This window comes from Drosophila persimilis, unplaced genomic scaffold (assembly GCF_003286085.1).
Source record: "Drosophila persimilis strain 14011-0111.01,24,50 unplaced genomic scaffold, DperRS2 tig00000124-arrow-pilon, whole genome shotgun sequence".
Classification (NCBI taxonomy): Eukaryota; Metazoa; Arthropoda; class Insecta; order Diptera; family Drosophilidae; genus Drosophila; species Drosophila persimilis.
The window spans coordinates 8,516,439-8,538,270 of record NW_020825294.1 but is presented as its reverse complement, the minus strand read 5'-3'; the positions used below and the strand labels follow the sequence as shown (position 1 = coordinate 8,538,270).

The window sequence follows — 21,832 nt, the reverse complement described above, 5'->3', positions numbered from 1 at the left end:
ATTTCCGAGGTCGGGCGGTCACTCTGCTGCTCTTTCCTGCAACGAAAAAATGAGTTGTAATTGTGATTGGTGTGAAAGGTATGGACAACAGGAAAAAACTGCCAAGGCAAATTAGGCATATTAAGCAAAAGGGTGGATTTTACCTTACATGCGTTGCATTTTCTGGTTCGTTTTGCCTGTTGTCCATACCCTCTTTTACCTCGCATTATGTAGCAAATGTGTAGTTGCCATGTAACATGTAATAAATTCAGCAAATGTAAACACAAAAAACAAACACAGAACTAAGAAACACAAGAAAACAAGATAATTAAGCGGAAAACCACAACGAAGGCGCCAATATAGACCCCAAAGTGAACACCCCTCAGAGCAGTGCATTTATACTCCAGAAATCACGCGTCTCTCGACTCGCGAACGAGAACGAACGTGTTTGGCGGTTCTTGTGGCTAGTTTTTTTTGCTGCGTTCGTTCGGTGGTTCTGTGAATTGTATAAATAATATAAATACGAAGCAAAATGGGAAACTTTGACGCCTTCGAGCAGGGCCTTGCCAGCCCCAACGGAAACGGAAGGCTGCCCAATGGACACGGCTGCCCGAAAGACAGCCCCAGCGTGGACAACCAGCTGAAATTCTCGGCGCCCGCCTACACGGAGATTCGCACGAGGCGCTGCAACGCCAAGGCGGCCGCGGAGTCCAAGGTGAGGACCGACTCGAAGGTGTTGAAAGTGGAGCCAAGCGCCGCCATCGCAGAAAATGTGGACACTCCCCAGTCGGCGTACCATTGATTTTGCGTGTGGGGGAGGGGGGGCCCGGCGTCGTGAATGTGTGTGTGACCGGCATGGCATGCGTCATCTCGGAGGCAAGTGCAGTAGTAATTGCCTTTTTTCTTTCTGCCCCAATATATTTAGCGGCCTTTTCCGGCGTTTCTCCGTTTTATGGGTCAACTGCCAGCTGTGCGCCGCCACTGCAGTGTTTTCCTTTTCACTTTCCCCTTCGTTCTTATTTGCAAACATACCCCTTACAAACGTTTTTGTTGCCCCGGCAACAGGGGCATGTGCCCTGGTGGTCCGCAGTAGCCCCGTTCGTTGATTTCGATACACCGCTCCAAAAATTCAATACCCTGCATTCCACAAAGGTAGTCATGCCATGCCGCGAGTCGTCTTATCAGGCCCATATGCTCCAATCTCTTTTTTACGTAAAGTGCGAGTCAGCGTCGCCGGGTGATGATTCACATTCGTTTGCTAAGAGCGGGTGGGGCAGGGTTTGCAGTGGGCGTTGATTTGTTCGCGATAAGATTTTTCAACGATTATAGTAGCAGAGTAGGCGAAAGCCTTGGGCATTTTTTGGACTTCAAGATAGGGCCATGTGAAGCCCGTTGGATATGTAGACTATAATGTTCCTATTGCCTGACTAATGAAATTTTCTCCTGTTGAGTTTCATGAGTACCCCTCATTCATAATAAAACAAATATCTGGAACATTTCTCTCATGGAAGTAAGGATTCCAGATATGTATCTTACACGAGAGGTTGGCAAAAACCTGTATGAAATTTAAAATTAGCATTTTGTATGCGGATTTACCATGCAATTATTTACGATCGCTTCGCTCGACAAAGTTCCACGTGCTAGGTCTTTTCGCATCTTAACAGTTTTATTATCATGGCTAACAGAACGTCTGCGCGTGTTTCCCTTGGCTTATAGCATGTTAACCTGTTATTAGGCGTCGCGTCTATTGATTTCATCGACTCATGATATGGGAAAATGTGTAAAGGGTTCCAGAAGCGAAGTCGTCGGTTTCGTCGTCCCCATTAATGTTATTTTTCTTGGCTGTTCAAATGAGTCTTTCCTCATTCGAGAACGGGAACATGCACCGAGATAATTATTCGATAGCCAATCGTTATCAGGAATAGCATGGATCCTATGAATATGGAAACCGTTATCTGACGCCCACCTTGCTGCCCGCCCTTGTGGCTTTGCACCGTAATAAGTATTACACATTTTGTATTTATTTACTCGACTTGTTTTCGATTATTATCTATTTACTGGTTTCATGTAAAATACGGAAAATATGTAGGGTATACCCTAACTCACTTCCAGTCCATTAAAATCATCGCCGGCGCGTAACTGTTGGAACCTTTCCACCCCCCTCTCTCTCTCACTCCCTTGCGCTCTCTCTGTGCCTCCTCACAGAAATATTTTGTTAACAAGCCAGAGGCAAATGATAATAAGCACGAAATATTATTGTCGTCGTCTCGTTATTGTTATATAATTGAGTTCGTACGGTCAACGGTCAGGCGTACTCAAAGCGTCTGTTTCTCCCCTATGTCTCCCCTATGAATGAGAGTGCTACCCTGCATTGATGGCTCCTGGCGGATACTTCCCCAAAGGAAAATCAATAGGCAAGCTATGTCCACACGTTTATTAATAAATATGTTAATGACATAGTACCCCCCGTAAATGGGAGAGGTTGAGGCGGGGCTTGTTGGGCAATTGCTACATATATGGCTTCCCTGCCCTCGATCTCCTTCTATCCGTCCCGTCGCTATTCGGGTGTCGGACTTCATCTGAAAGCTAACTCAAGTGAGTGGAAGAGCAAGAGCAGCAAATTCTTCGTAGTTCGGTTAGATTTTATGTGATTTACAGAGCACGCTCGACTTGATGAACATTGGGGTTACACATTCGATAGATAGTAGTCTACCATTGCTCTCTCTACCATTTTCTGGTGTATCCGATCTTTAAAAGTAGATGTTCACTCCACCGAGCGCGCATTGTGTGGATATATATATATGTATGTAAATGTGTTTATACATATGTATAAACGTGCATCTATGTAGATCTGTTAGTTGAATGTTAATTGGATGGGGAATTGCCTGAACTGTACTGAACTGAACAGAAAGAAAGGGCAACCGAGTTGTTGTGCACTCGGGGGCCGAATTGATGTTGTGGCTCCAATTCGGTGAAACCGCCGTGTCACGAGAAATATCTCAACCTATACTATATATTCCCGCCTTGTTTTAGCTTCCCTTAAAGTAAATTATTTTTCGCACCTGTTGGTGGGGCAGAAATCTATGGAACCTCACCCCACTTCCCCGTTTGGCGATTGCTGGCCTCCGCTTGGCTGATAAGTGATTTTTATTGAATGTTATGTAGATTTCCAGCGATAAGCTCCGCTGTTTACGATACTCAATCAATGATAACCGCCTATTAATCGCTGTCTATCCCTTTGGCCCACAGAATGCCAGCTCAAGCACCTACCACCCGGAGAGGAAAGTGCTCTTGAATGGACACGCCGCCGCGGCCAGGGAGCACAAGTCGGAGTGCAAGCCCAACCAGGCAGAGGGCAAGCTCTCGCCGGAGATGGAGCACTACCAGAAGACCTCGTTCGAGGAGGTGCCCATGCACACGGCCTGCCTCACCTACCTGGGATTCTACCTGCTCATGATCCTGGGCTACATCAACCAGCTGCTGTTCGTGCCCAAAGTGGCTACGGAGAAGGGCCGTGAGGGCTACGTGGCCCTGTACGACGCCTTCGAGAGCTTCTACTCCCGCTACGTGTACCGCCGCATTAAGGATTGCTGGAACCGCCCCATCTGCAGTGTGCCCGGCGATGAGCTGACGCTCAAGGACCGCGTGACCGACGACTATGGTTGGAGCTTCAAGTTCACGGGCACGGAAACGCGTTGCCTCAATCTGGGCTCCTACAACTACCTGGGCTTTGCCGCCGCCACAGGTCGCTGCGCCGACGAGTCCGAAGAGATGGCCCGCGACGCTGGCCTGGCTTACTGCAGTTCCCGCTGTGAACTGGGTAACAATGCTCAGCTGGAGGAGCTGGAGAAGCTGACTGCTCGCTACTTTGGCGTGGAGGACGCTATCGTTTTTGGCATGGGGTTCGCCACCAACGCCCTCAACCTGCCGTCTCTGCTCGGCCCGAACTGCATGGTGGTGAGCGATGAGAAGAACCACGCCTCGATCATCCTGGGCCTGCGTCTGTCCGGGGCCACAATCAAGGTGTTCAAGCACAACAACATGCGGGACTTGGAGCGCGTGCTGCGCGACGGCATCTGCTACGGCAATACCAAGAACGGAGGCAAACCCTGGTCCAAGGTGATGATCATTGTGGAGGGCATCTTCAGCATGGAGGGTTCCATAGTGCGCCTGCCCGAGGTCGTAGCCCTGAAGAAGAAGTACAAGGCATATCTGTATCTAGACGAGGCCCACAGCGTCGGTGCTATGGGCTCCCATGGAAGGGGCGTCACGGACTACTACAAGGTGGATCCAAAAGACGTCGACATCCTAATGGGCACGTTCACCAAGAGCTTCGGCAGTGCTGGGGGCTATCTAGCCGGATCTAAGGTGCGTTCCCCCTTTAACTAATGTTTGTTTTCCCTACTAATTCTGCCACTTCTTGTTCCCCTCCAGAAACTGATTGATTTCCTTCGTACCAACAGCCATGCCCACTGCTATGCTGGATCTATTTCGCCGCCCATTGCTCAGCAGATCCTCACCTCCATGAAGACTATCATGGGCGAGGATGGCACTGAGACGGGTCGGAACAAGATCATGCAACTGGCCAGGAACACGCGGTATTTCCGCCGTCGCCTGGCCCAGTTAGGAGTGATAACCTACGGCCACGAGGACTCGCCCGTGGTGCCCATGCTCGTCTACCTCTTCTCCAAGATTGGGTGAGTGCTGAGCCCAAATTACTCCAAATTGTTTCATTGCTAATCCCGATCCCGATATAATTTTCCCTATCAGTGCCGTGGTTCGCACTTTGACCACCCGCCACATCGCCGTGGTAGGTGCCGGTTTTCCAGCCACACCCATTATGGAGGGTCGCATCCGTTTCTGCCTGTCGGCTGCCCACACCAAAGAGCAGCTGGACTATGCCCTTGAGGTTATTGACGAGACCAGCGACGATCTGGGCCTGAAGTATTCACGCAAGCCACGCGATCCAAATCCGATTGAATACTAGAAGCACCTTCTCATGCAGCCTCACAAATAGGAGCTAAGTGCAAAGGGCGAAGGGAGGAATGTTATGTAGGGGAGCTAATAGCTCGCGCAATTGTCAGACCAAATCAGCACTCAGTCCAGAGCTATACATTTTTTTGTACGGTTCCAGTATGAGAGTACATTTGACCAAGCTGTAGTTGGTCAGAAGTCGGTGAAAAACTAAGCATGTAGCTTCAGCGCACGGAGGCTTCAATATTTGACTCACTCCTTGCGAAAATCTATTATAGCAAACTAAACTAAGCTGCAGCACATAGCTTAAATGATAAACTATTATTAACTATTTAGCATTTACCTCTACGTAGCTGTTATTGTAATTGTAAACTCTAAACGTCTTCTTCTGTGGGCAGAAACATTACATTTCGAGTCTGTTGCTCGCCCGAGAGAAAGGACAATGTATGCTTATCAGGGTTCGGTTATAATACAGATCTAAGCTAAAACATAAGAGACAGGAGAGTCAAGCACCTCGCTTCTAAAACGTCAGTGTTAAGCCAAAAAAGAGTCGAGAGCGACGGCGAAATAGTTGTACAACATATATTTTGCTAAATCTGTCAATGCCCATCCGGAGAGGGGCGATGTGCACAGCGTAGCAGGGCATTGTGAGCAGAAACTTACACAATACACAACCTCTTAATAATAACCTCAATAATAATAATGAACTATGTATTAATGATTTTATTTTTCTATCAAGAAATAAAAAATTGTTGCTGTATGTACATAAAGATGTATTAATATTTGATAACTTATCCGAACATTATAAATTATCCCACTTAAAATTAAATTCAGTGTTTAAAGTGTTATTCAGGCTGCCTTAATATGTATACATACATAGTTGCTGTTGAATTTTTTTATACTGTTTATTCTGTGACCTGTCACAGAAAACTTTCCCGCTTAAAATTCAAATACAGTTCTGTTAGGTTAACATTGCAATGATAATGTTAAACCGTTTTGGAAGCAGTACATAAAGAGTTATGCAAGCAGTTCATTTCGGCAGACTGTCGAAAGCTGATTGGTATGACAGAGAAAATGATGTGTAAACAACATTACGCTCGCCCCCTTTTTGAACCATCACGTTTGGTTTCTACCGGATCGGTCCAATGGACGTTCGTGAGGTCGCAGGGCTGCTCACTTCTTATCGATATAGTGTCAGGAGGCTTTCGCGATCTAATCGATGCTGCACCCACGTTCGCGTGCATCGCGCCAGCAGCTGGCACACCGACAGCATCATGCTTTACCGGCTTTGACCGGGTAAGTTTTCCTTGTTTTCCCTCAATTCATCTTTTCCATTGAGTTTTTTTTCTTGGTTCTTCTATTTTTATTTTGAGACCCTCTCTGGCCACAAACCGCTATGTCGCGATCCCCTCCTCTTCCCCAGCCAGGTAAAATTATTAAGTTATTATTAATTAAATTATTTTATTTAACTCTTCCTTTCATTTTAGCAGGTTGACCCCTACGGTGGCCAGGAATACCTCTTGCGTGTCTGAGGACTCGGAGCCATGATGCCGTGCGTTCTTCAGGACATGATTTCGACGTAGCACGTCTTCTCGGGAGGTGCAAGGGATGTCCTCCTGGCTGGACTTTGACAGCTACCGGCTGTCCTGCTGCGGGCCATAGATATGATGTCTCTGCTGTGCCGCTGAGCCGACAATGTGGCATCCCGTCCGCTACAGGGACATAATGTCAGCAACCCCCTCCCCCCATTCATGCGCCGCCGAATCAAACGATGGGCTTCAGCTTCGATACGCGTAAGTGAATCAGTATTTAATTGTGTATATATGTATATTGTGTATATATGTATTTTAAGATATATCTTTCTTCCCAGAAGACTTATGTATCCTACGGCGTATTCGAGATAAGCTGAGTCCCAGCCAGGCAGAATAGTCTCCCAGCAGGAGACTGCAAAAGCACGAACATAACAAGCCGTCATCATCTTTCGACCTGGCCCTCGACAACTATCTCAAGGACTTTGGCTATGGAAACCAAGGAGGAGCTGTGCGGTCTACTAGAATCTAGATAGATCTCGTTGTTGTTAGATTTAAGGATACATACCTCACCTCTATACACATAGATAGTAGATATAAATGTTATCAACTTGTTTATTTATTTAAACTAAGTTAAGTTATGATGAATAAAGCTATTGAATAATAATCCTTGCTGTATCCTGTATCGGGGAAACTATCCCAACTACGACAAAGCGTAGCACGCCGAGATCGGTTCACAAGTAACAGAGAAAACTAAAAAATTTGTATTGGGAAAATGTCCTTGATCCTTGATAAGGACTCCATCAGATCAGAAACATTTTTCCGATCACAGGAAGCCGTCGCACGTCCCTATCGGGCCGCAAATTGCCGAGAAAACTAGATATGTATGGTGGCGGTTGTTAGAGTCCTTACCGCAGGATCAAGGACATTTTTCGGATCATGGGGGGCCATGGAACGCCCAGATCGAGCCACAAATGAGGGAGAAAGCAAGATATATACGTCTGGAGTAAATACCTTTGATCCTTAGTCCTTGATAAGGACTCCATTAAATCGAGGACACTTTTCCAAACACAGAAGCACGTCTCGATCGGGCCACAAATAAGGGAGAAGTCAAGATATATATGTCTGGAGAAAATACTCTTGATCCTTGGTCCTTTATAAGGACTTCATTCGATCAGGGACAATTCTCCGAATACAGGAAGCCGTCGCACGTCCCGATCGGGCCTCAAATAACGGAGAAAACTAATATGTTTGATGCTTGACATCCTTTGTCCTTGAAAAGGATTTCATAAAATCGGGGACATTTTTCCGATCACAGGAAGCCGTCGCACGCCCAAAACAGCCCACAAATGGCGGAGAAAACAAAAATGTTTTATTTGTTACTTTTGAAAATGTAGTTCAAGAAATCACCTATAGGGGCGCCACCGTACAAACAAAAAAACCTCGCGTCAAATGGCTGAAATACCAGGCGAACAGAAATCAGCAGAAGGTAACTGAAATTTTTAAAAAATTGTGGTCCCCCTAAAGTATGCTGCGAAATTTTTTTGCAATTGCTGCAGTTGCTTGCTGCTTAATTCTGTTCGCCTGGTATCCCATCCAGATTTTGGCCTTTTGACGCGAGGTTTTTTCGATTGTACGGTGGCGCCCCTATCGGTGATTTCTTGAACTACATTTTCAAAAATAACAAATACAAAATTTGTGTTTTCTCCGTTATTTGTGGGCCGATTTGGGCGTGCGACGGCTTCCTTTGGTCGGAAAAATATCCCTGATTTTATTAAGTCCTTTTCAAGGATCAAGGACATCAAGGATCAAAAATATTCATTTTCTCCGTTATTCATAGACCAATCTGAGTGTGCGATGCTTTCCTGTATTCGGAAAAGTGTCCCTGATTCTATGAAGTCCTTTTCGAGGACAAAGGGTATCAAGGATCAAGAATATTACCTTTCTCCGTTATGTGAGGCTCGATCGGGACGTGCGACGGCTTCCTGTATTCGGAAAAATGTCCCTGATCTAATGCAGTCCCTATCAAGGACCAAGGATCAAGGATATTTTCTAAAGACATATATATCTTGTTTTCTCCCTTATTAAGGGCCCGTTCGGGGCGTGCCATGGTCCCCCGTGATCAGAAAAATGTCCTTGATCCTTTGGTAAGGACTCCAACAACGCATATTTAGTTTTCTCGGATTTTGGTGGCCCGATCGGGACGTGCGACGGTTTCCTGTCTTCGGAGAAATGTCCCTGATCGAATGTGATCGGAAAAATGTTTCTGATCTGATGGAGTCCTTATCAAGGATCAAGGACATTTTCCCAATAAAAATTTTTTAGTTTTCTCTGTTATTTGTGAACCGATCTCGGCGTGCTACGCTTTGTCGTAGTTGGGATAGTTTCCCCGATACAGGATACAGCAAGGATAATTATTCAATAGCTTTATTCATCATAACTTAACTTAGTTTAAATAAATAAACAAGTTGATAACATTTATATCTACTATCTACATATGTGCATAGAGGTGAGGTATGTATCCTTAAATCTAACAACAACAAGATCTATCTATATTCTAGTGGACCGCACAGCTCCTTCTTGCTTGCCGTAGCCAAAGTCCTTGAGATAGTAGTCGATGGCCAGGTCGAAAGATGATGACGGCTTGTTAGGTTCGAGCTCTTTCAGGGGATGCGATTCTGTCCTGCTGGGAGACGATTCTGCCTGGCTGGGACTCGGCCTGTCTCGAATACGCCGTAGGATACATAAGTCTTCTGTGAAGAAAGACATATTTTAAAATACATACACAATTAAATACTGATTTACTTACGCGTATCGAAGCTGAAATCCAGCGTTTGATTTGTTTGGTTTGGTTGCTGAAATTATGTCCCTGTAGCGGACGGGACGCCACATTGTCGACTCAGCGGCACAGCAGCGGCATCATAGCTATGGCCCGCAGCTGGACAGCCGGTAGCTGCCAAAGTCCAGCCAGGAGCACATCCCTTGCACCTCCCGAGAGGACAAGGAGCTACGTCGGAATCGTGTCCCGAAGATCGCACGGCATCATGGCCCCGAGTCCACTGCTACGGAAGAGGTATTCCTGGCCAACGGAAGGGGCAATCTACTAAAATGAAAGGAAGAGTTATATAAAATAATTTAATAAATAATAACTTAATAAATTTACCTGGCGTAGTAAGAGGAGGAGATGTGTGGCCAGAGAGGGTATCGGCCAATAGAGCTGGAGGTTATAATAAATAAAAGAAGAACCAAGAAAAAATAGTCAATGGAAAAGATGATTAGGTGCCAAACAAGGAAAAATTACCCGTTCAAAGCCGAGGCAAAGCATGTTGCTGCAGGGAAGAGGGTGTCGGTGTACTAGCTACTGGGGCGATGCACGCGATCGTGGGTGAAGTATCGATCGCGATAGATCGCGACAGCCTCCTTATATCGATACGAGCTGAGCGTCTATGGCCTTAAGGGGGCCGGCATGTTCCTGGCAATAGCAGGCTAATCCGTGTGAAGAAGATGGCTTGGATTTATCTGGCCTACAGTCTCCTGTTACAGCGGCTGTCTCCTGTTAGACATCTACTTTATGCTGCTGCGGACCATTATGTATGGCTGCCATAACATAAAATATGTAAAATTAGAATCTCAAAAAAATAGATTAAGGAATCTATGGCATGGCTTAAACTATCATGTGGCTATCCGTCCTAGCCGCTGCTCATAACCTGATGATTCTTCTTGGCGGATATAGCAATTAGACGAATGGTTTCCATACCGGCAGATTGTTCCGTGAGTTCGCCTTTGATGACATCTCGCCTTTGCAACTCGTCTGTAGCATTGCCACCAGCAGATGATCATTGGTGAACGCTGAAGCCGTCGATGGCTGTAGGGAAGAGGCGCGTCCTCCGATTCCAATCACATAATGATGGGCTGGCGGGACTTTCGCTGAAGCAGATGATAAATGACTCTGATAAATGTAAAGCTTAAGAATTTTGTGATTTGCTAATCGGAATGGCACACACCGAGTTCCCGGTGAGGCACAGGCGGCGTTAGTTGGAGATCCCATGCTGAGCGCTTACTTGTAAAATTTCCAAAAATAAGCCGAATCCAATAATTATGCGTCTTCCGTGTAGGAAGATTCCGCAGCGTGGGAAAATGATGAAGTTGCACAGCCAGTAGACAACAATACCCAAAGCGGGGATCACTTCAAAAAGTTCTGGAACAAGATAAGAGAATAGGGATTTTGTAAATGACAAATAAAAACGATGGAGCCGCTCGCCCGTGACGGAGGCCTGCTCAACGAGCAGGGCAAGGCATCTGCCAAGGCCGGGGATCAGTCAATTGCCGGGATCTCTATGGGTGCCCCTCGATTACTTTAGGTCTGTCACTTCGCTGGATCGCTACCAAAAGTAACACTGCCGCTGCACGGCTCTGGCCAAAAAGGCAAGGCCAATCACTGACAAGCAAAGAAAAGTTATGTATTGCTTCCTTTCTTTTATCAAAATTAAAGCACATTATGTAAGTATAATCTATGTATGTAACAGCAATGAAATGAAATTTAAATACAATCTGAATTGGTATAATCAATCCATTACATGGACTGAGTGTCCCCCCACCATCCACTGCAAAGACTCCAAGCTATTGAATAACAATTTTCTAATTAACAGTAACTCATGACATCTGGACCACCTCCCCCAGTGCCGGTTCCGCCCAGTCCGACCACTCTGCCAAGTAAATTCCAACTGTAATTGTCTTAATTCCTTAAAATGCTGAGACAGAGGCAGAACACAGATCGAAAGACAATAACATGGCTCCGACAGGCAGCAGCATGCTCCGAGTGTTGTTGTTCCATGGACTTAGGAAATACTTTCAATTTTATGTCCGAGGCAATATTTATTGAGCTGTTCTCGGCCATAAAGAGGAGACTACATGTAATATTGGGCGACAACAACCGACACTTCAAAGGAGGCTGAAAATATTTGCTAAAATTTCGTTTGAAATCTATTTTAAGGGGCAAGGATGGACAACGAGGGAGAGGAAATAATATTGGTGTTATATTTCGTACAGATATTTTAGAAAAAACTACATACTCACGGAAGTATTCTTTCATTTTGAGCACAATCAGCCTCGACGGGTTTAATTTATCTTGGTTTATTCAAGGCTAGGCTGCTTCCCCGAAGCTGCCAGAATGGAAAACGACAATGCACCTATGTACGAACATATGTACAAATATATGCAGATGCACGTGTGGGCGGGTGGGTGGCAGTCCTGCCTGCTGCTGGGTTGAGTAATTGACTACGTGCGTATAAAGTTTGTGCTGGCATTTTAGCCGTACGAGGACGACTACCAGTACCAGTACCAGCCCCAGCCCCAGCCCCAGCCGAGTGCCCCGAAAGTGGGAGCTACAACACCAATCAGACTGCCCTTGTGCCTGGTCAGGAATGTGTATCTGTGCGCAATCATAAATATGCATTCTGTTGGCCATTTGTCATGGCTCTGGGCCCAATGGAGACACAGAGTTGAGTGGGGAGTCGGCTCGAGCTTGTTCCGAGCTTGCTCCTTCGCAGAGCGTTGTTTAATAGAGATTGATAAGGATGAAAGTCGGCATTAGTGGGGTCGCTGATGTGTCTGTCTATCAGTAAAAAGAGGTGAGGATTTTCATTTAGTTCCCGCTGTGCCTTACAAATTGCTGATGCCACTTTCGCGTGCTCCCATTTTCCTCGCTCGAGGAAAAAAGTTGAAGCACAATTCTCCTTCGCGAAGGTGCAACCTCTACAAACTTCTCCAGTTTTCTTGAAGAGTTCGCTGTGGCACCGTCTATTTTCCAGCCGATTTCCAATTGTTGTGTCAGCTTTTCTCCGCATATGTTCGAGAGACCCTTCAGCTCCCCGGGCGTCTATGGCTCACAAATACAATTTTAATGTTTCCGTTTACTTCTTTGGGAAAAGGTAAGTAGAGCTGGAGGTAACGGCAGCGGTAGAGGGGCGCACTCGAGTTGTATTTTTCTTTCTTCTTATATTGGTTGCCCATACACTGACTGGTGCACACACAGGACACCCAGCACACAGGACACACAGGACGGGAAGTTGCATTTTCTGTGTGTTTCATAATCTGATAAAATGTTGCAAAAAGTTTTCCCTCGTCAAGCTGGCACGGCATAAAGGGAATTTATGCAATGCGGAAAAATCCGACTCCGAATCCCATTTGTAAACACTCGAAGCATGCAAATGGCAGCGTCTGAGTTATGCGCATACTTTTGATAGCTGACTGTAGACGGTGGGAGTGCTGGGGGGTCGGGGGGAGTTCTTTGCGGGTGTGTAGTGGTTGGAGAATATCTGCTTGATGTTTTAGCTGGAAGTGAAAGCGATTGGCGGATCAGATATCTTGCAGATTATATCTAAAATAGCATTGCTTCCACAGCTTCCTCTGATTTCAGTCTTCTGTCAGTCGATGGATAATCTTCAATTACTAATCGGAGAGAATCGCACTTAAAGCTGGTGGAAAAAGTTCATTACGAGTAATAAGTGAATCCTTTTTCATCACACCCAGAGTCCAGAACCCAGAGGCACCTCACAGGAGGTCACAGGCTGAGTGTCTACTCGCTATTGATACCTAATCGATTGGGATTCCATTGCTGCTGTTCCCCTTTCGTTTAATTTTCGATTTTCATAAACCTTTCAACCTATCGCCTCGCTATGGCATCATCAAAGTGCAAACAAATTAATCTTAGCCCCGTTGAAGCCGCTTCCTCGAGTGAATTGGCAATCTGTTACAAGGCCCGGCCCGTCCTCGTCAAGTCAAGTCAAACACTTTACCTCGGATGCTATTACTTAAGCACATGTTTTATAATCAGATTCGCAGGGGCCAAGCCGGGACGATTTTTCATGTGCGAACGTGTCGCCTGGGTCTCCCGTTATGGATGCACACAGCCGCGCTTATGCACGGGTGTACGGGCGCTCGTATGTGCCCCCAGCACGGGGGCCGGGAACAATCAGTCATTCGCCCTCTCCGAGCGTCGCCTCTGCCAATCCGTCCAAAGGTCGGCAATGAGACGTAGTTTGACTTTTGTTGCCATTATTCCCGCTGCTGCCGGTGGGCGTGGCACTGTGCGCCCTACACTTTCGATTCGACACACACGTTAATCAATCACAGTGCCTCCCAGGCTCGCTCCGCTGCTGAATGGGGGGGAATTTAATCAAGGAATTTGCCGAGATTTTCGCCAGAAAATTTAAATGCCTGGTCCCCCAAGGCTCGAGGCCTGCCCGAAGACTGGGTTCAGCCTGCCAGCCTTCCGCCCCCTGCCAAGTTAACCGCAAATTAAATTTGCTGCCAAATGTTTCACAGGGAAAAGGCAAGGTCCGACCGCAGCTTTCTAATTAATTCCAAAGCGAGATAGGCCGATTCTCAGACCCAGGAGCAGACAGATAGAAATAGTATTCGAATTCGGCAGACACCTTAGCACCTGTCAGAGACACATGCTAAATGTCCTCAGCCCGCAGCCGGCTCCCTTTTGTTTGGCATCATTAAGTCTTGTGTTTTGTGGGGCGACAGCTCCTTGTTAACATTTATGGTTATTGTTTTCCCCAAGTCCCTGTCTGAGATAGGCTCTCCGCTGGCCTGGAACGGGCGTGGGTGTGGGCTTGGGTGTGGGTGTGGGCGTGGGCGTGGTCAGGGCTAATTTCACTTGAATATGCAAGAAATTAAAGTATCTGTTTAGTCAGGCCTGTGTGGATGTGTGGCCCCCCACCAAAACCAAATAGAGAGCTTCCGAGTGAGACATATCGATGGCACAGACAAACAGACGATCTGCGCACAGTTATAGTCTTATTTAAACTCTGAGAAGAGATGATTAGGAATCATCAGTCGGCAGCAGCCACAAAATAAACAAGCGACGCTTTGTCATTCAGATTAAGGTCTTCAAGTCTTTAATTGATTAATCTGCACGTCAAAGGAGCTCCCAGCAATCAAAATAGCTGCAAACAAAGGAATGCACAACGACACAACAGCAACGACAGACATTCCTTTGGCAGGAGGGCAAGCCAGCCCTAATTCGGGCTCAAACAGTCCTCTGGTAGAGCTTCAGATCACAGCCTAATCGGGGCTAATTGGGCCCCAATGCAGCTGTGCTGGAGACAAATTCAATTGAATTAAATAAGTTTGGTGTCGCGGATTCATTCAATGCCAAACCTGTCCCTATGTTAAATTGAGCCGGTGTGTCACGGGGCGTATGCGTAATTTGATTATTAATTAAATTACCTCGGCCGACTGCGGCACTTAAACGAAACGGGGGCCAATCGAATTAGGCTGAGGGGAATGCTGATGCCACAGAAACAATGACCCTTGTTTAATGACAAGAACGAAGGACAATGGAAGCCAGCCCCAAACCCTAGACACAACCCCAACCCCAAGAGTAGTAATGGGAAGTAAACAAATCAAATAAGATTTATTATGTGACAGGCATAAAACGGGGACAACCTAGGAGCTAGGAGATGCCCATGTGAGCTGCTCCCGACATGTCCCATCCACGGACAATGAGCTGTGGTCCAGGACCATTAAATCAATTGAGTGTAAGATGGCACGCACGAGACCTGGCACGGCCCAACCTCCGTCATTCCATCATTCCGTTGCCAGCTATTCAGCCGATTCGGGGAAATGGTTTCTAATTAGCGCGCCTCATTTAGCAGACGCCTGGAGCTCGCTCCGTTTGCCGACACTTGTCGGCTGTCCCCGCACAGAGAAATTTCATACAGAGGTCAGGGTTTAAAGGCGGACCAGCGTCGAGCATATTTTTCCCCAGTGTACTCGTACACTCTTCGCCGGCCGTGAATTTGGAGTCGGCGTGTGCGTCTCCCCTCGGGCAGCTCAATTTGTTATCAATCAAAGACCAAACTGTCCTCAATCCTGTCGGGTCCGGCGAACATGATCCCCGGCCGGGCTACGGCAACAGGATTAGGGGCAATTATGTGCAAGTTCTTAGCGCATTTCCAAGCTAATTAGCCATTTGGACAACACGAACTGCTGCATTTCGGGTGTCCAGTGCCAATTGAACTCGCAATTGAATGCCCAGCGGGCCGTCGACTCCACGCCCTGACCTAGTTGGCATCCGAAATGGTTGGCATTGGACAGGATAGGGCAGGAAATGCCTTGCAGCTCGCCCACGCAGATACACACGCACTCGAATACCTCAGGCAACATGCCCAACAGAAGCGCGACAGATGAGGATGATACGGGGCCACCTGCCAGGCCATCATCGAGGCAACCTTCCCAGTCCCCACCCAAGCCCTGCTGTGCTGGGCGCATGGCCCGCAGAAATTTAATAGCCTTTTTGCATTTTGGCCGAGAGAGTGGCATGCATATCCCATTCCCATTCCCATTCCCATTCTGCAATCGACAATAGTTTCCATTGTCCAGCCCCGACCTCAAGCGGGGAGTGGGGCAGTGGGGCACAACATGTGTGCGCCCCGACAGCTGTTGCTGGCTGCTCTCCAGCTTTTCGGAGGTATGGAAGGTGCTCTAGAAGTTCGTCAAGAAGATATTTGTTTATCTCTTTGCCTAGAGTACTCATCATAAGTACATGACTTGTAGGTTCAACTGAACTCGATCAAGCTTTGAATTTCAAATGTGTCCATACTGGATGTTTGTTGAAAGTTCTTATCTATCAATCGGCACTCAAGTACCGAGGTCTTCTCCTCTAGATTGCAGAATCGGAAGAGGAGTATCATATGTTGGTTTCAAGCGGACACTTTTACGATTGTCTGGCCTAATCTGTCTGTGTTCCCAAAGGGAGACTAGATACAGAAATCACATCGCAGGAATCATATGTCTAGATTTGTCTTACTTGAGGATCCCACTGTGTGCCGGCAACAGCCTTGGACATAGGTTGAATCTAAGGAGATGGGACTACAATCGACTGTGGAGGAGTATACATATTGATGAGCAGAATACTTCTGAGAATTATAATGTTCGGGGCTTTACTGAAAGGGACTCTGGCCAGAAATTAGGGGATAAGTTTGAGTTGATCAAAGTTTCAAAAAATCCAAGCAGGATGCCAATTTTTCCCTCAAGACTAAAAGGCCGACTATAGGCCGAATAAATAAGAAAAAACATAAATTTGTAGGACCTTCAAGCAATTCATAATGCTGTATTCTTGATAGATTCGATACCCCCCTCGAGAGTTGTGGTGGGGATGCTGCTGGAGGGGATTGTTATTACTTTCCATCAAACTAGAAGCGATTGACACTCACATCCTTCCTCCTCATATCCAAGTGCCTGTTGTAGGTGTAATTGTTCCTTATTGGAATATATTTTGGGTACCTCTGAGGAGGTCATTCAACCAACGACCATATTCTCCGTTAGGTGTCAAGAAAAAAGTAATACTTTGGCTATTTTGAAAGCAATGCAGCAGGCAAATCCCGAATAGAATTCGTAGAAAATTGGATGTTTGGCCCGATCTTGGATGCAGAAGGCGACATTGTATAATCATGCATAAGTTATCTTTATCTGTTTGGCTGTTGGCAAACAAATCGTGAAATAAATTGTGAAATCTGTGTGTCTCCCTGCATGGCGGCTCAAAGTGAGATCCAGCCACGTCGCGGGGCATGCAGCATGTCAAAAGGAGGGCCTGTGCAGCTGGCATCGCCAGTTGGCGGAAGTAATAGCAACATAATCGATTCGATTCCGCCTCTTTCCCGTGCCCGTGTCCCCCGTTGATGCCACTGCTGCTGCCACTGCTGCTGCAGTTTGCGGACGGATGAGTAATGCGACTGGGGCTGAGGCTGCGGATGCGGATGTGGATACGAATTCGGATACGGATACGGAAGCTCTCTGCTCTTGGCAGGAAGTAATTTTCCAACAGTCGCAAATCTGAGAAATATTAAAGTTGCTTATGGCAAACACAATCCGGGCACCGCAGGGTAACAAGATTTGGTTATTGAAAGCGGGCCGAAGCAGCTCTGCTCAATCGGTATATCTTCGGGGATTATCTGGCGGCTCAGGAGGGTAAAAGGCAATAAGAGGATTGCGATTCCATGGCGGTTTGTCTCCATGTTCCCCACTCCATCTCCGACCAAGGACTTGTTTTAACAGGCAAATGTTACACAATCATCTGAATGGCAGCCAGACAGGCCCGAAAAACTTCACTAGACGTTTGTGGGTCACATGTGCAGCTGTCCCAGAACACAGAACGGAGAACACAGAGCCCAACCAGAAGGCAGCTTGATGGACAGCCAAAGTCGACACAAATCCGAATATCTTAAAAGTTAAACAACACTGCGACTCCTGCCAACGGCCCTCGCGAGGACGAGGCCAAGACGACAGCCCGCGAAAAACGCTCAAAGGAGTAAAAATGGTAAAATGCAGCAACTGCTATCATTTGTTGACGTTGTTGCTGCTGTAGTGTCATTATTTGCCATAATACCCACGATGGTGCCGTCATCAGTTTTGTCGCCCTTTTTCTTAAGCGCAAGAATCATATTTTATGTGCCACCGTGCGACCTACCCCAAGGGCCACGGCATGGGCCGAGAGCTGGCGGGGGTCCTGGCTAGCGAGGAGAGCGTGACAGCCATCGCCATCGCCACGGCCATCGCCTGCGGAGGGACTCATCCCCGGCAAGGACATTAACACAATTTCGCTCACCTGCTGCGCTTCGTTTGCTTCCTTCTCGTCTGGCTGCCACTTTTACATTTTAACATAATCATAAATTTTTATGCGGCGCGCCGTCTGCAACGAATGTGCCACCCACTCCCCGTTCCCCCTCTGTACTGTGTGTAGTTACAGTTGCCTAGTTTCGATAGTTGCCCCTTGGCTGGCCCCATCGGCCTTGGCCCCCCCCACGTCCCCCCCCCGCTCACTTGTTGCTCGCACTCAACAAATTGTTTTCCTCGCGCCCTTCTGCCCCCCTCCCGGACCTTCTTTCGGGGTAATCGTAATCGTATTTTGCTTCTTCAAGTGTTTCCCTCGAGCTGTTTCCGTTTCTAATACATTGCCCCGCCTCGCCTGCCCCCCGCCACGCTGGCCCAGGGCACGTCCTGGCTGGCAGGTACAAAGTGGCGTATACGTAATGTCTTTATTTCCATTGTGTGCAGCCGAAGTTGCGTGAGGTAATTTATTGTTGGCACTGTTGCCGCACATTTCTGCTGAGCGGAGCAACTCCGATTTTCACTTCGGTCCACTCTAGTCCTTGGGCTCGGCTCGAATCCCTTTTGCTGGGTGTCACACTCGAAATCCAATTGACATTTCAGCCCATCAGACTCATCTGTCTATCACCCAATCCGCGTGGCACTCCATCTTATTCAGCGACACAGCGAAACAACAAAAACTGCGAGTGCGCAAACATTTTTAACAGCTCGAATTGAATTGAAATTGACAGCAATCGAGCAGAACGAGCAGCACTCTGCCAAGACCCGTCGATGCTCTCATTATTGATGTCGCTACCCGTGCCCTTCTGCCACATATCTGGGCAGAAGATGGGGCTGAGCTGTAGAAAAGGGGTCGTATTGCAGTGGGAAAATCCAATTCAAGATATTCATTCTTCAAAATAGGGCCAGCCGGTATGTAGTGAGCCGCGCCACAGGGCCGTAGCTCTAAGTATCTATCCGATACTAAGTCAGTATCCTCTAGTATAAGCACCGGAGCCGATGACAGCCGTCTGCTCTCGTTCTCTTTGGCTACTCGTTGGCTCTCGTTTCGGGTGATTTTTGTAGGACAGGCAAGGCATATGGCGATCTCTCTCAATTTGGAACAACAAACGTTAGTTCTATCTGCATCTTGTGATATCACATGAGTCTGATCTATTCGCTAGTCGGGACAGACAGACGAAGGGACAGATGGAGAGATAAACATGGCTATATCGACTCGGCTATTGATGCTGATCAAGAATATATACACTTTATGGGGTCGGAAACGCTTCCTTCTGGGTGTTACATCCTCACAAAGCTGAGACACATCTCTAACTCTTCGATAAAGAAACAATCACTAATAAAAATAATCCAAAGCTGAATGAGGAGGAATAAATCACATAAACAAGTCTCCTAGGACGGACTGACAGACCGTATTGGCTTTATAGATTCGTCTCTGATCAAGATGATCGAGTATATGATACTATATGAATGAATACAATATGTACTATATGTACATATATATATGTATATAAGAGAAATAAAGACTGCTAGTGAAAGCCTGCTGGTGGGCAATTCTTTCCTTTTCTGTTCTGGTTTTCATTTGGCTCTATCGATTGGCGGTTATTAATATTCTATTCAATGAAATGCATTTCAATTGAAGTTATTCCCGCAACACAATAGCCTTTTGCCAATTTGCTGCCAATTTCGAGTTTTCAAATTAAATTCAGAACATTTTTCCGCTCGCACTTACGAGTATAAATGAAACTGATTTGATTTCGGTGTAAATAATTTGAAATTATATTTATAATTTAATTGTAATTGATATTTCTGTTTGCGGACTGGCAGCGGGCTTTATTTAGTTTCGCGAAAAACCAATTAGGCTGCAAGTGCGCAAAGGTGGATCGGAATATAAATTTAAATCCGTTTATTCTCGATAACCCAATTAAATGATTGTGTAAATGCAGCCGCAGATATTTCGCAATTTCACTTCGGGTGCTACTCATGAGGCGGACCAGAGGACCCGGTGTTTAAGAGGCACCTCCAGTGGTGGGGGGCTTTGCCGGCCGGGGCTGGGAGGCAGGTCCAAGGAACTTTTCGGCCCGTTTGGTTGCGGTAATTGCCACAAGCGGCTGGCTGTTTGTTTTCGACAACTGCGAGAGTCTGGGCAAAGTTGCGGCTGGCTCAACTTTCGGGCTGGCGCCGCCAACAGGCGCGGCGACACACAGCCAAATACATTTTGCATTTAATTCAAAAATTCTATAAATTGTGTAGCATTTATAAATTGCGTTAAAAGTTGTGCCCCTGGCCGGGGACTCTCTCCACTCGCCATGCGCGGCACGTAGCGCCAACTGCAGGGACCGGCCAGGACCAGGACAGGGCTCTGGGAACATCCCCCCCCACCCCCCACCCGTTGTCGCCCATTTCTGTGCGAGGCACTGATGTAAGTGCAGATGTTCCAGAATGGGAAAAATGTTGGAAAAATGTAGCAGTCTACAGGACACAGAAATCAAACTAGATATTTCAGAGGAAGGACTTGTCTTCGAATCAAAATTGGGGGCGAGATATTCCGGGATATTCCGATTTCTGGAACGCCTTCCTGTCGCACACACACTCACTCACTCGTTCAGTTACATATCCACTCCGTTAACTATTCGTACTTTGCATTCTGGAAACGTTTAGCAATTATTTCATTTTCGAGAGTGGGAGCCACCGCCCCAGGAAACTTTTGCGAAATGATTTCGAGTGCATTAAATTGGTTGGCTTGCAACAAATGCGACTAATTAAAATGGGCATGGGGACGCGGCAAAGCTAAAGACCCGAGACTGTAGACTCGAGACTGTAGACTCGAGGCGTCTCCGAAGTTCCGTGTGGTGTGCTCTGTTCTGTCTCTGCCGCAACTCCAGTTGAATTATGAGTTTCTGTTGTTGGCGACTGCCTCTGCTTAACAGTTGAACTTCAGGCCTAGATCCTGCGCCTCCTGCCTCCGGAAAGGTGGGCCTCCGAACAGCAGCCACATTTGCGACGACGTGGCGGTGCCTGCAAGTTTCTGTTTAAGCGTTTCGCACAATTTGTTAAAATAATTATCCATTTTAGCCAAATTCAAAGCGGCAACATTGAAACTTTTAGTTTCGCAACTTAAAATGAATTATCTAGCATAGGGTTCGAGGGGGAAGAGGTGCCTCTGAATAGCCTGTGAAAAACCGCAGAGATGTCGGATGGCAGAGCAGCAGAGGAGCAGAGGAGCAGAGGACGATGGCACAAAGTGCCCAAAAAAGGAGCTCCATAATTGGAGATCTCTTTCAAAAGAGCAGGGAGCCTGCCTGGCTCTTCAAACACTTAAAACGTTAGACAAGAGTGGCCAACTTTTGATCTAATTGAACTCCCCCGCGGAGCCGAGTGCCTCCCCAATCGATGGCAACCACTGTGCCAAATGTTTACTAATTTCCGGCTTCATTACGCTTAAAACCATTAGGAAAACTTTTGAAATGAATCCCGCCAGCACTGCCGGCAGAGAGCATCTTTCATTAGGGAGAAAACTCTTCACGCTCGACTCCTGACGCTCTCCGCCGTATTGACATCCTTGACTGGGACGATTGGAAACGCATTAGGCGGAGAGCAGTCGTGGAAGCTCGTCCTGGAAGTGTTGACTAGTCTAATCTAGCATGGCGGAGGGCAAGTAATACATGGAGTTACACACTTTCTGGGACCGACACCGACCACGAAATGCACATTTAAATGGAGTTGACATC

The 21,832-nt window shown here is 46.9% G+C and overlaps 1 protein-coding gene and 1 long non-coding RNA gene across 2 annotated transcripts; one reads left to right on the top strand and one right to left on the bottom strand.

Annotated features, from left to right (window-relative positions):
* Nucleotides 1-288: 288 nt before the first annotated feature.
* Nucleotides 289-5,690, top strand: LOC6596404 (serine palmitoyltransferase 2). The gene is made up of 4 exons (XM_026987570.1): nt 289-694; nt 3,229-4,347; nt 4,414-4,676; nt 4,750-5,690. The coding sequence occupies exons 1-4, from the start codon at nt 512-514 to the stop codon at nt 4,964-4,966; spliced, it is 1,782 nt and encodes a 593-aa protein (XP_026843371.1). The 5' UTR covers nt 289-511; the 3' UTR covers nt 4,967-5,690.
* Nucleotides 5,691-8,928: 3,238 nt separating this feature from the next.
* On the bottom strand, nt 8,929-10,677 carry LOC113565571. The gene is made up of 6 exons (XR_003408683.1): nt 10,487-10,677; nt 10,240-10,409; nt 9,784-10,079; nt 9,646-9,699; nt 9,292-9,585; nt 8,929-9,235 (listed from the first exon to the last, which is right to left on the bottom strand). It is a non-coding gene; the product is annotated as an uncharacterized LOC113565571 (long non-coding RNA).
* Nucleotides 10,678-21,832: the final 11,155 nt, after the last annotated feature.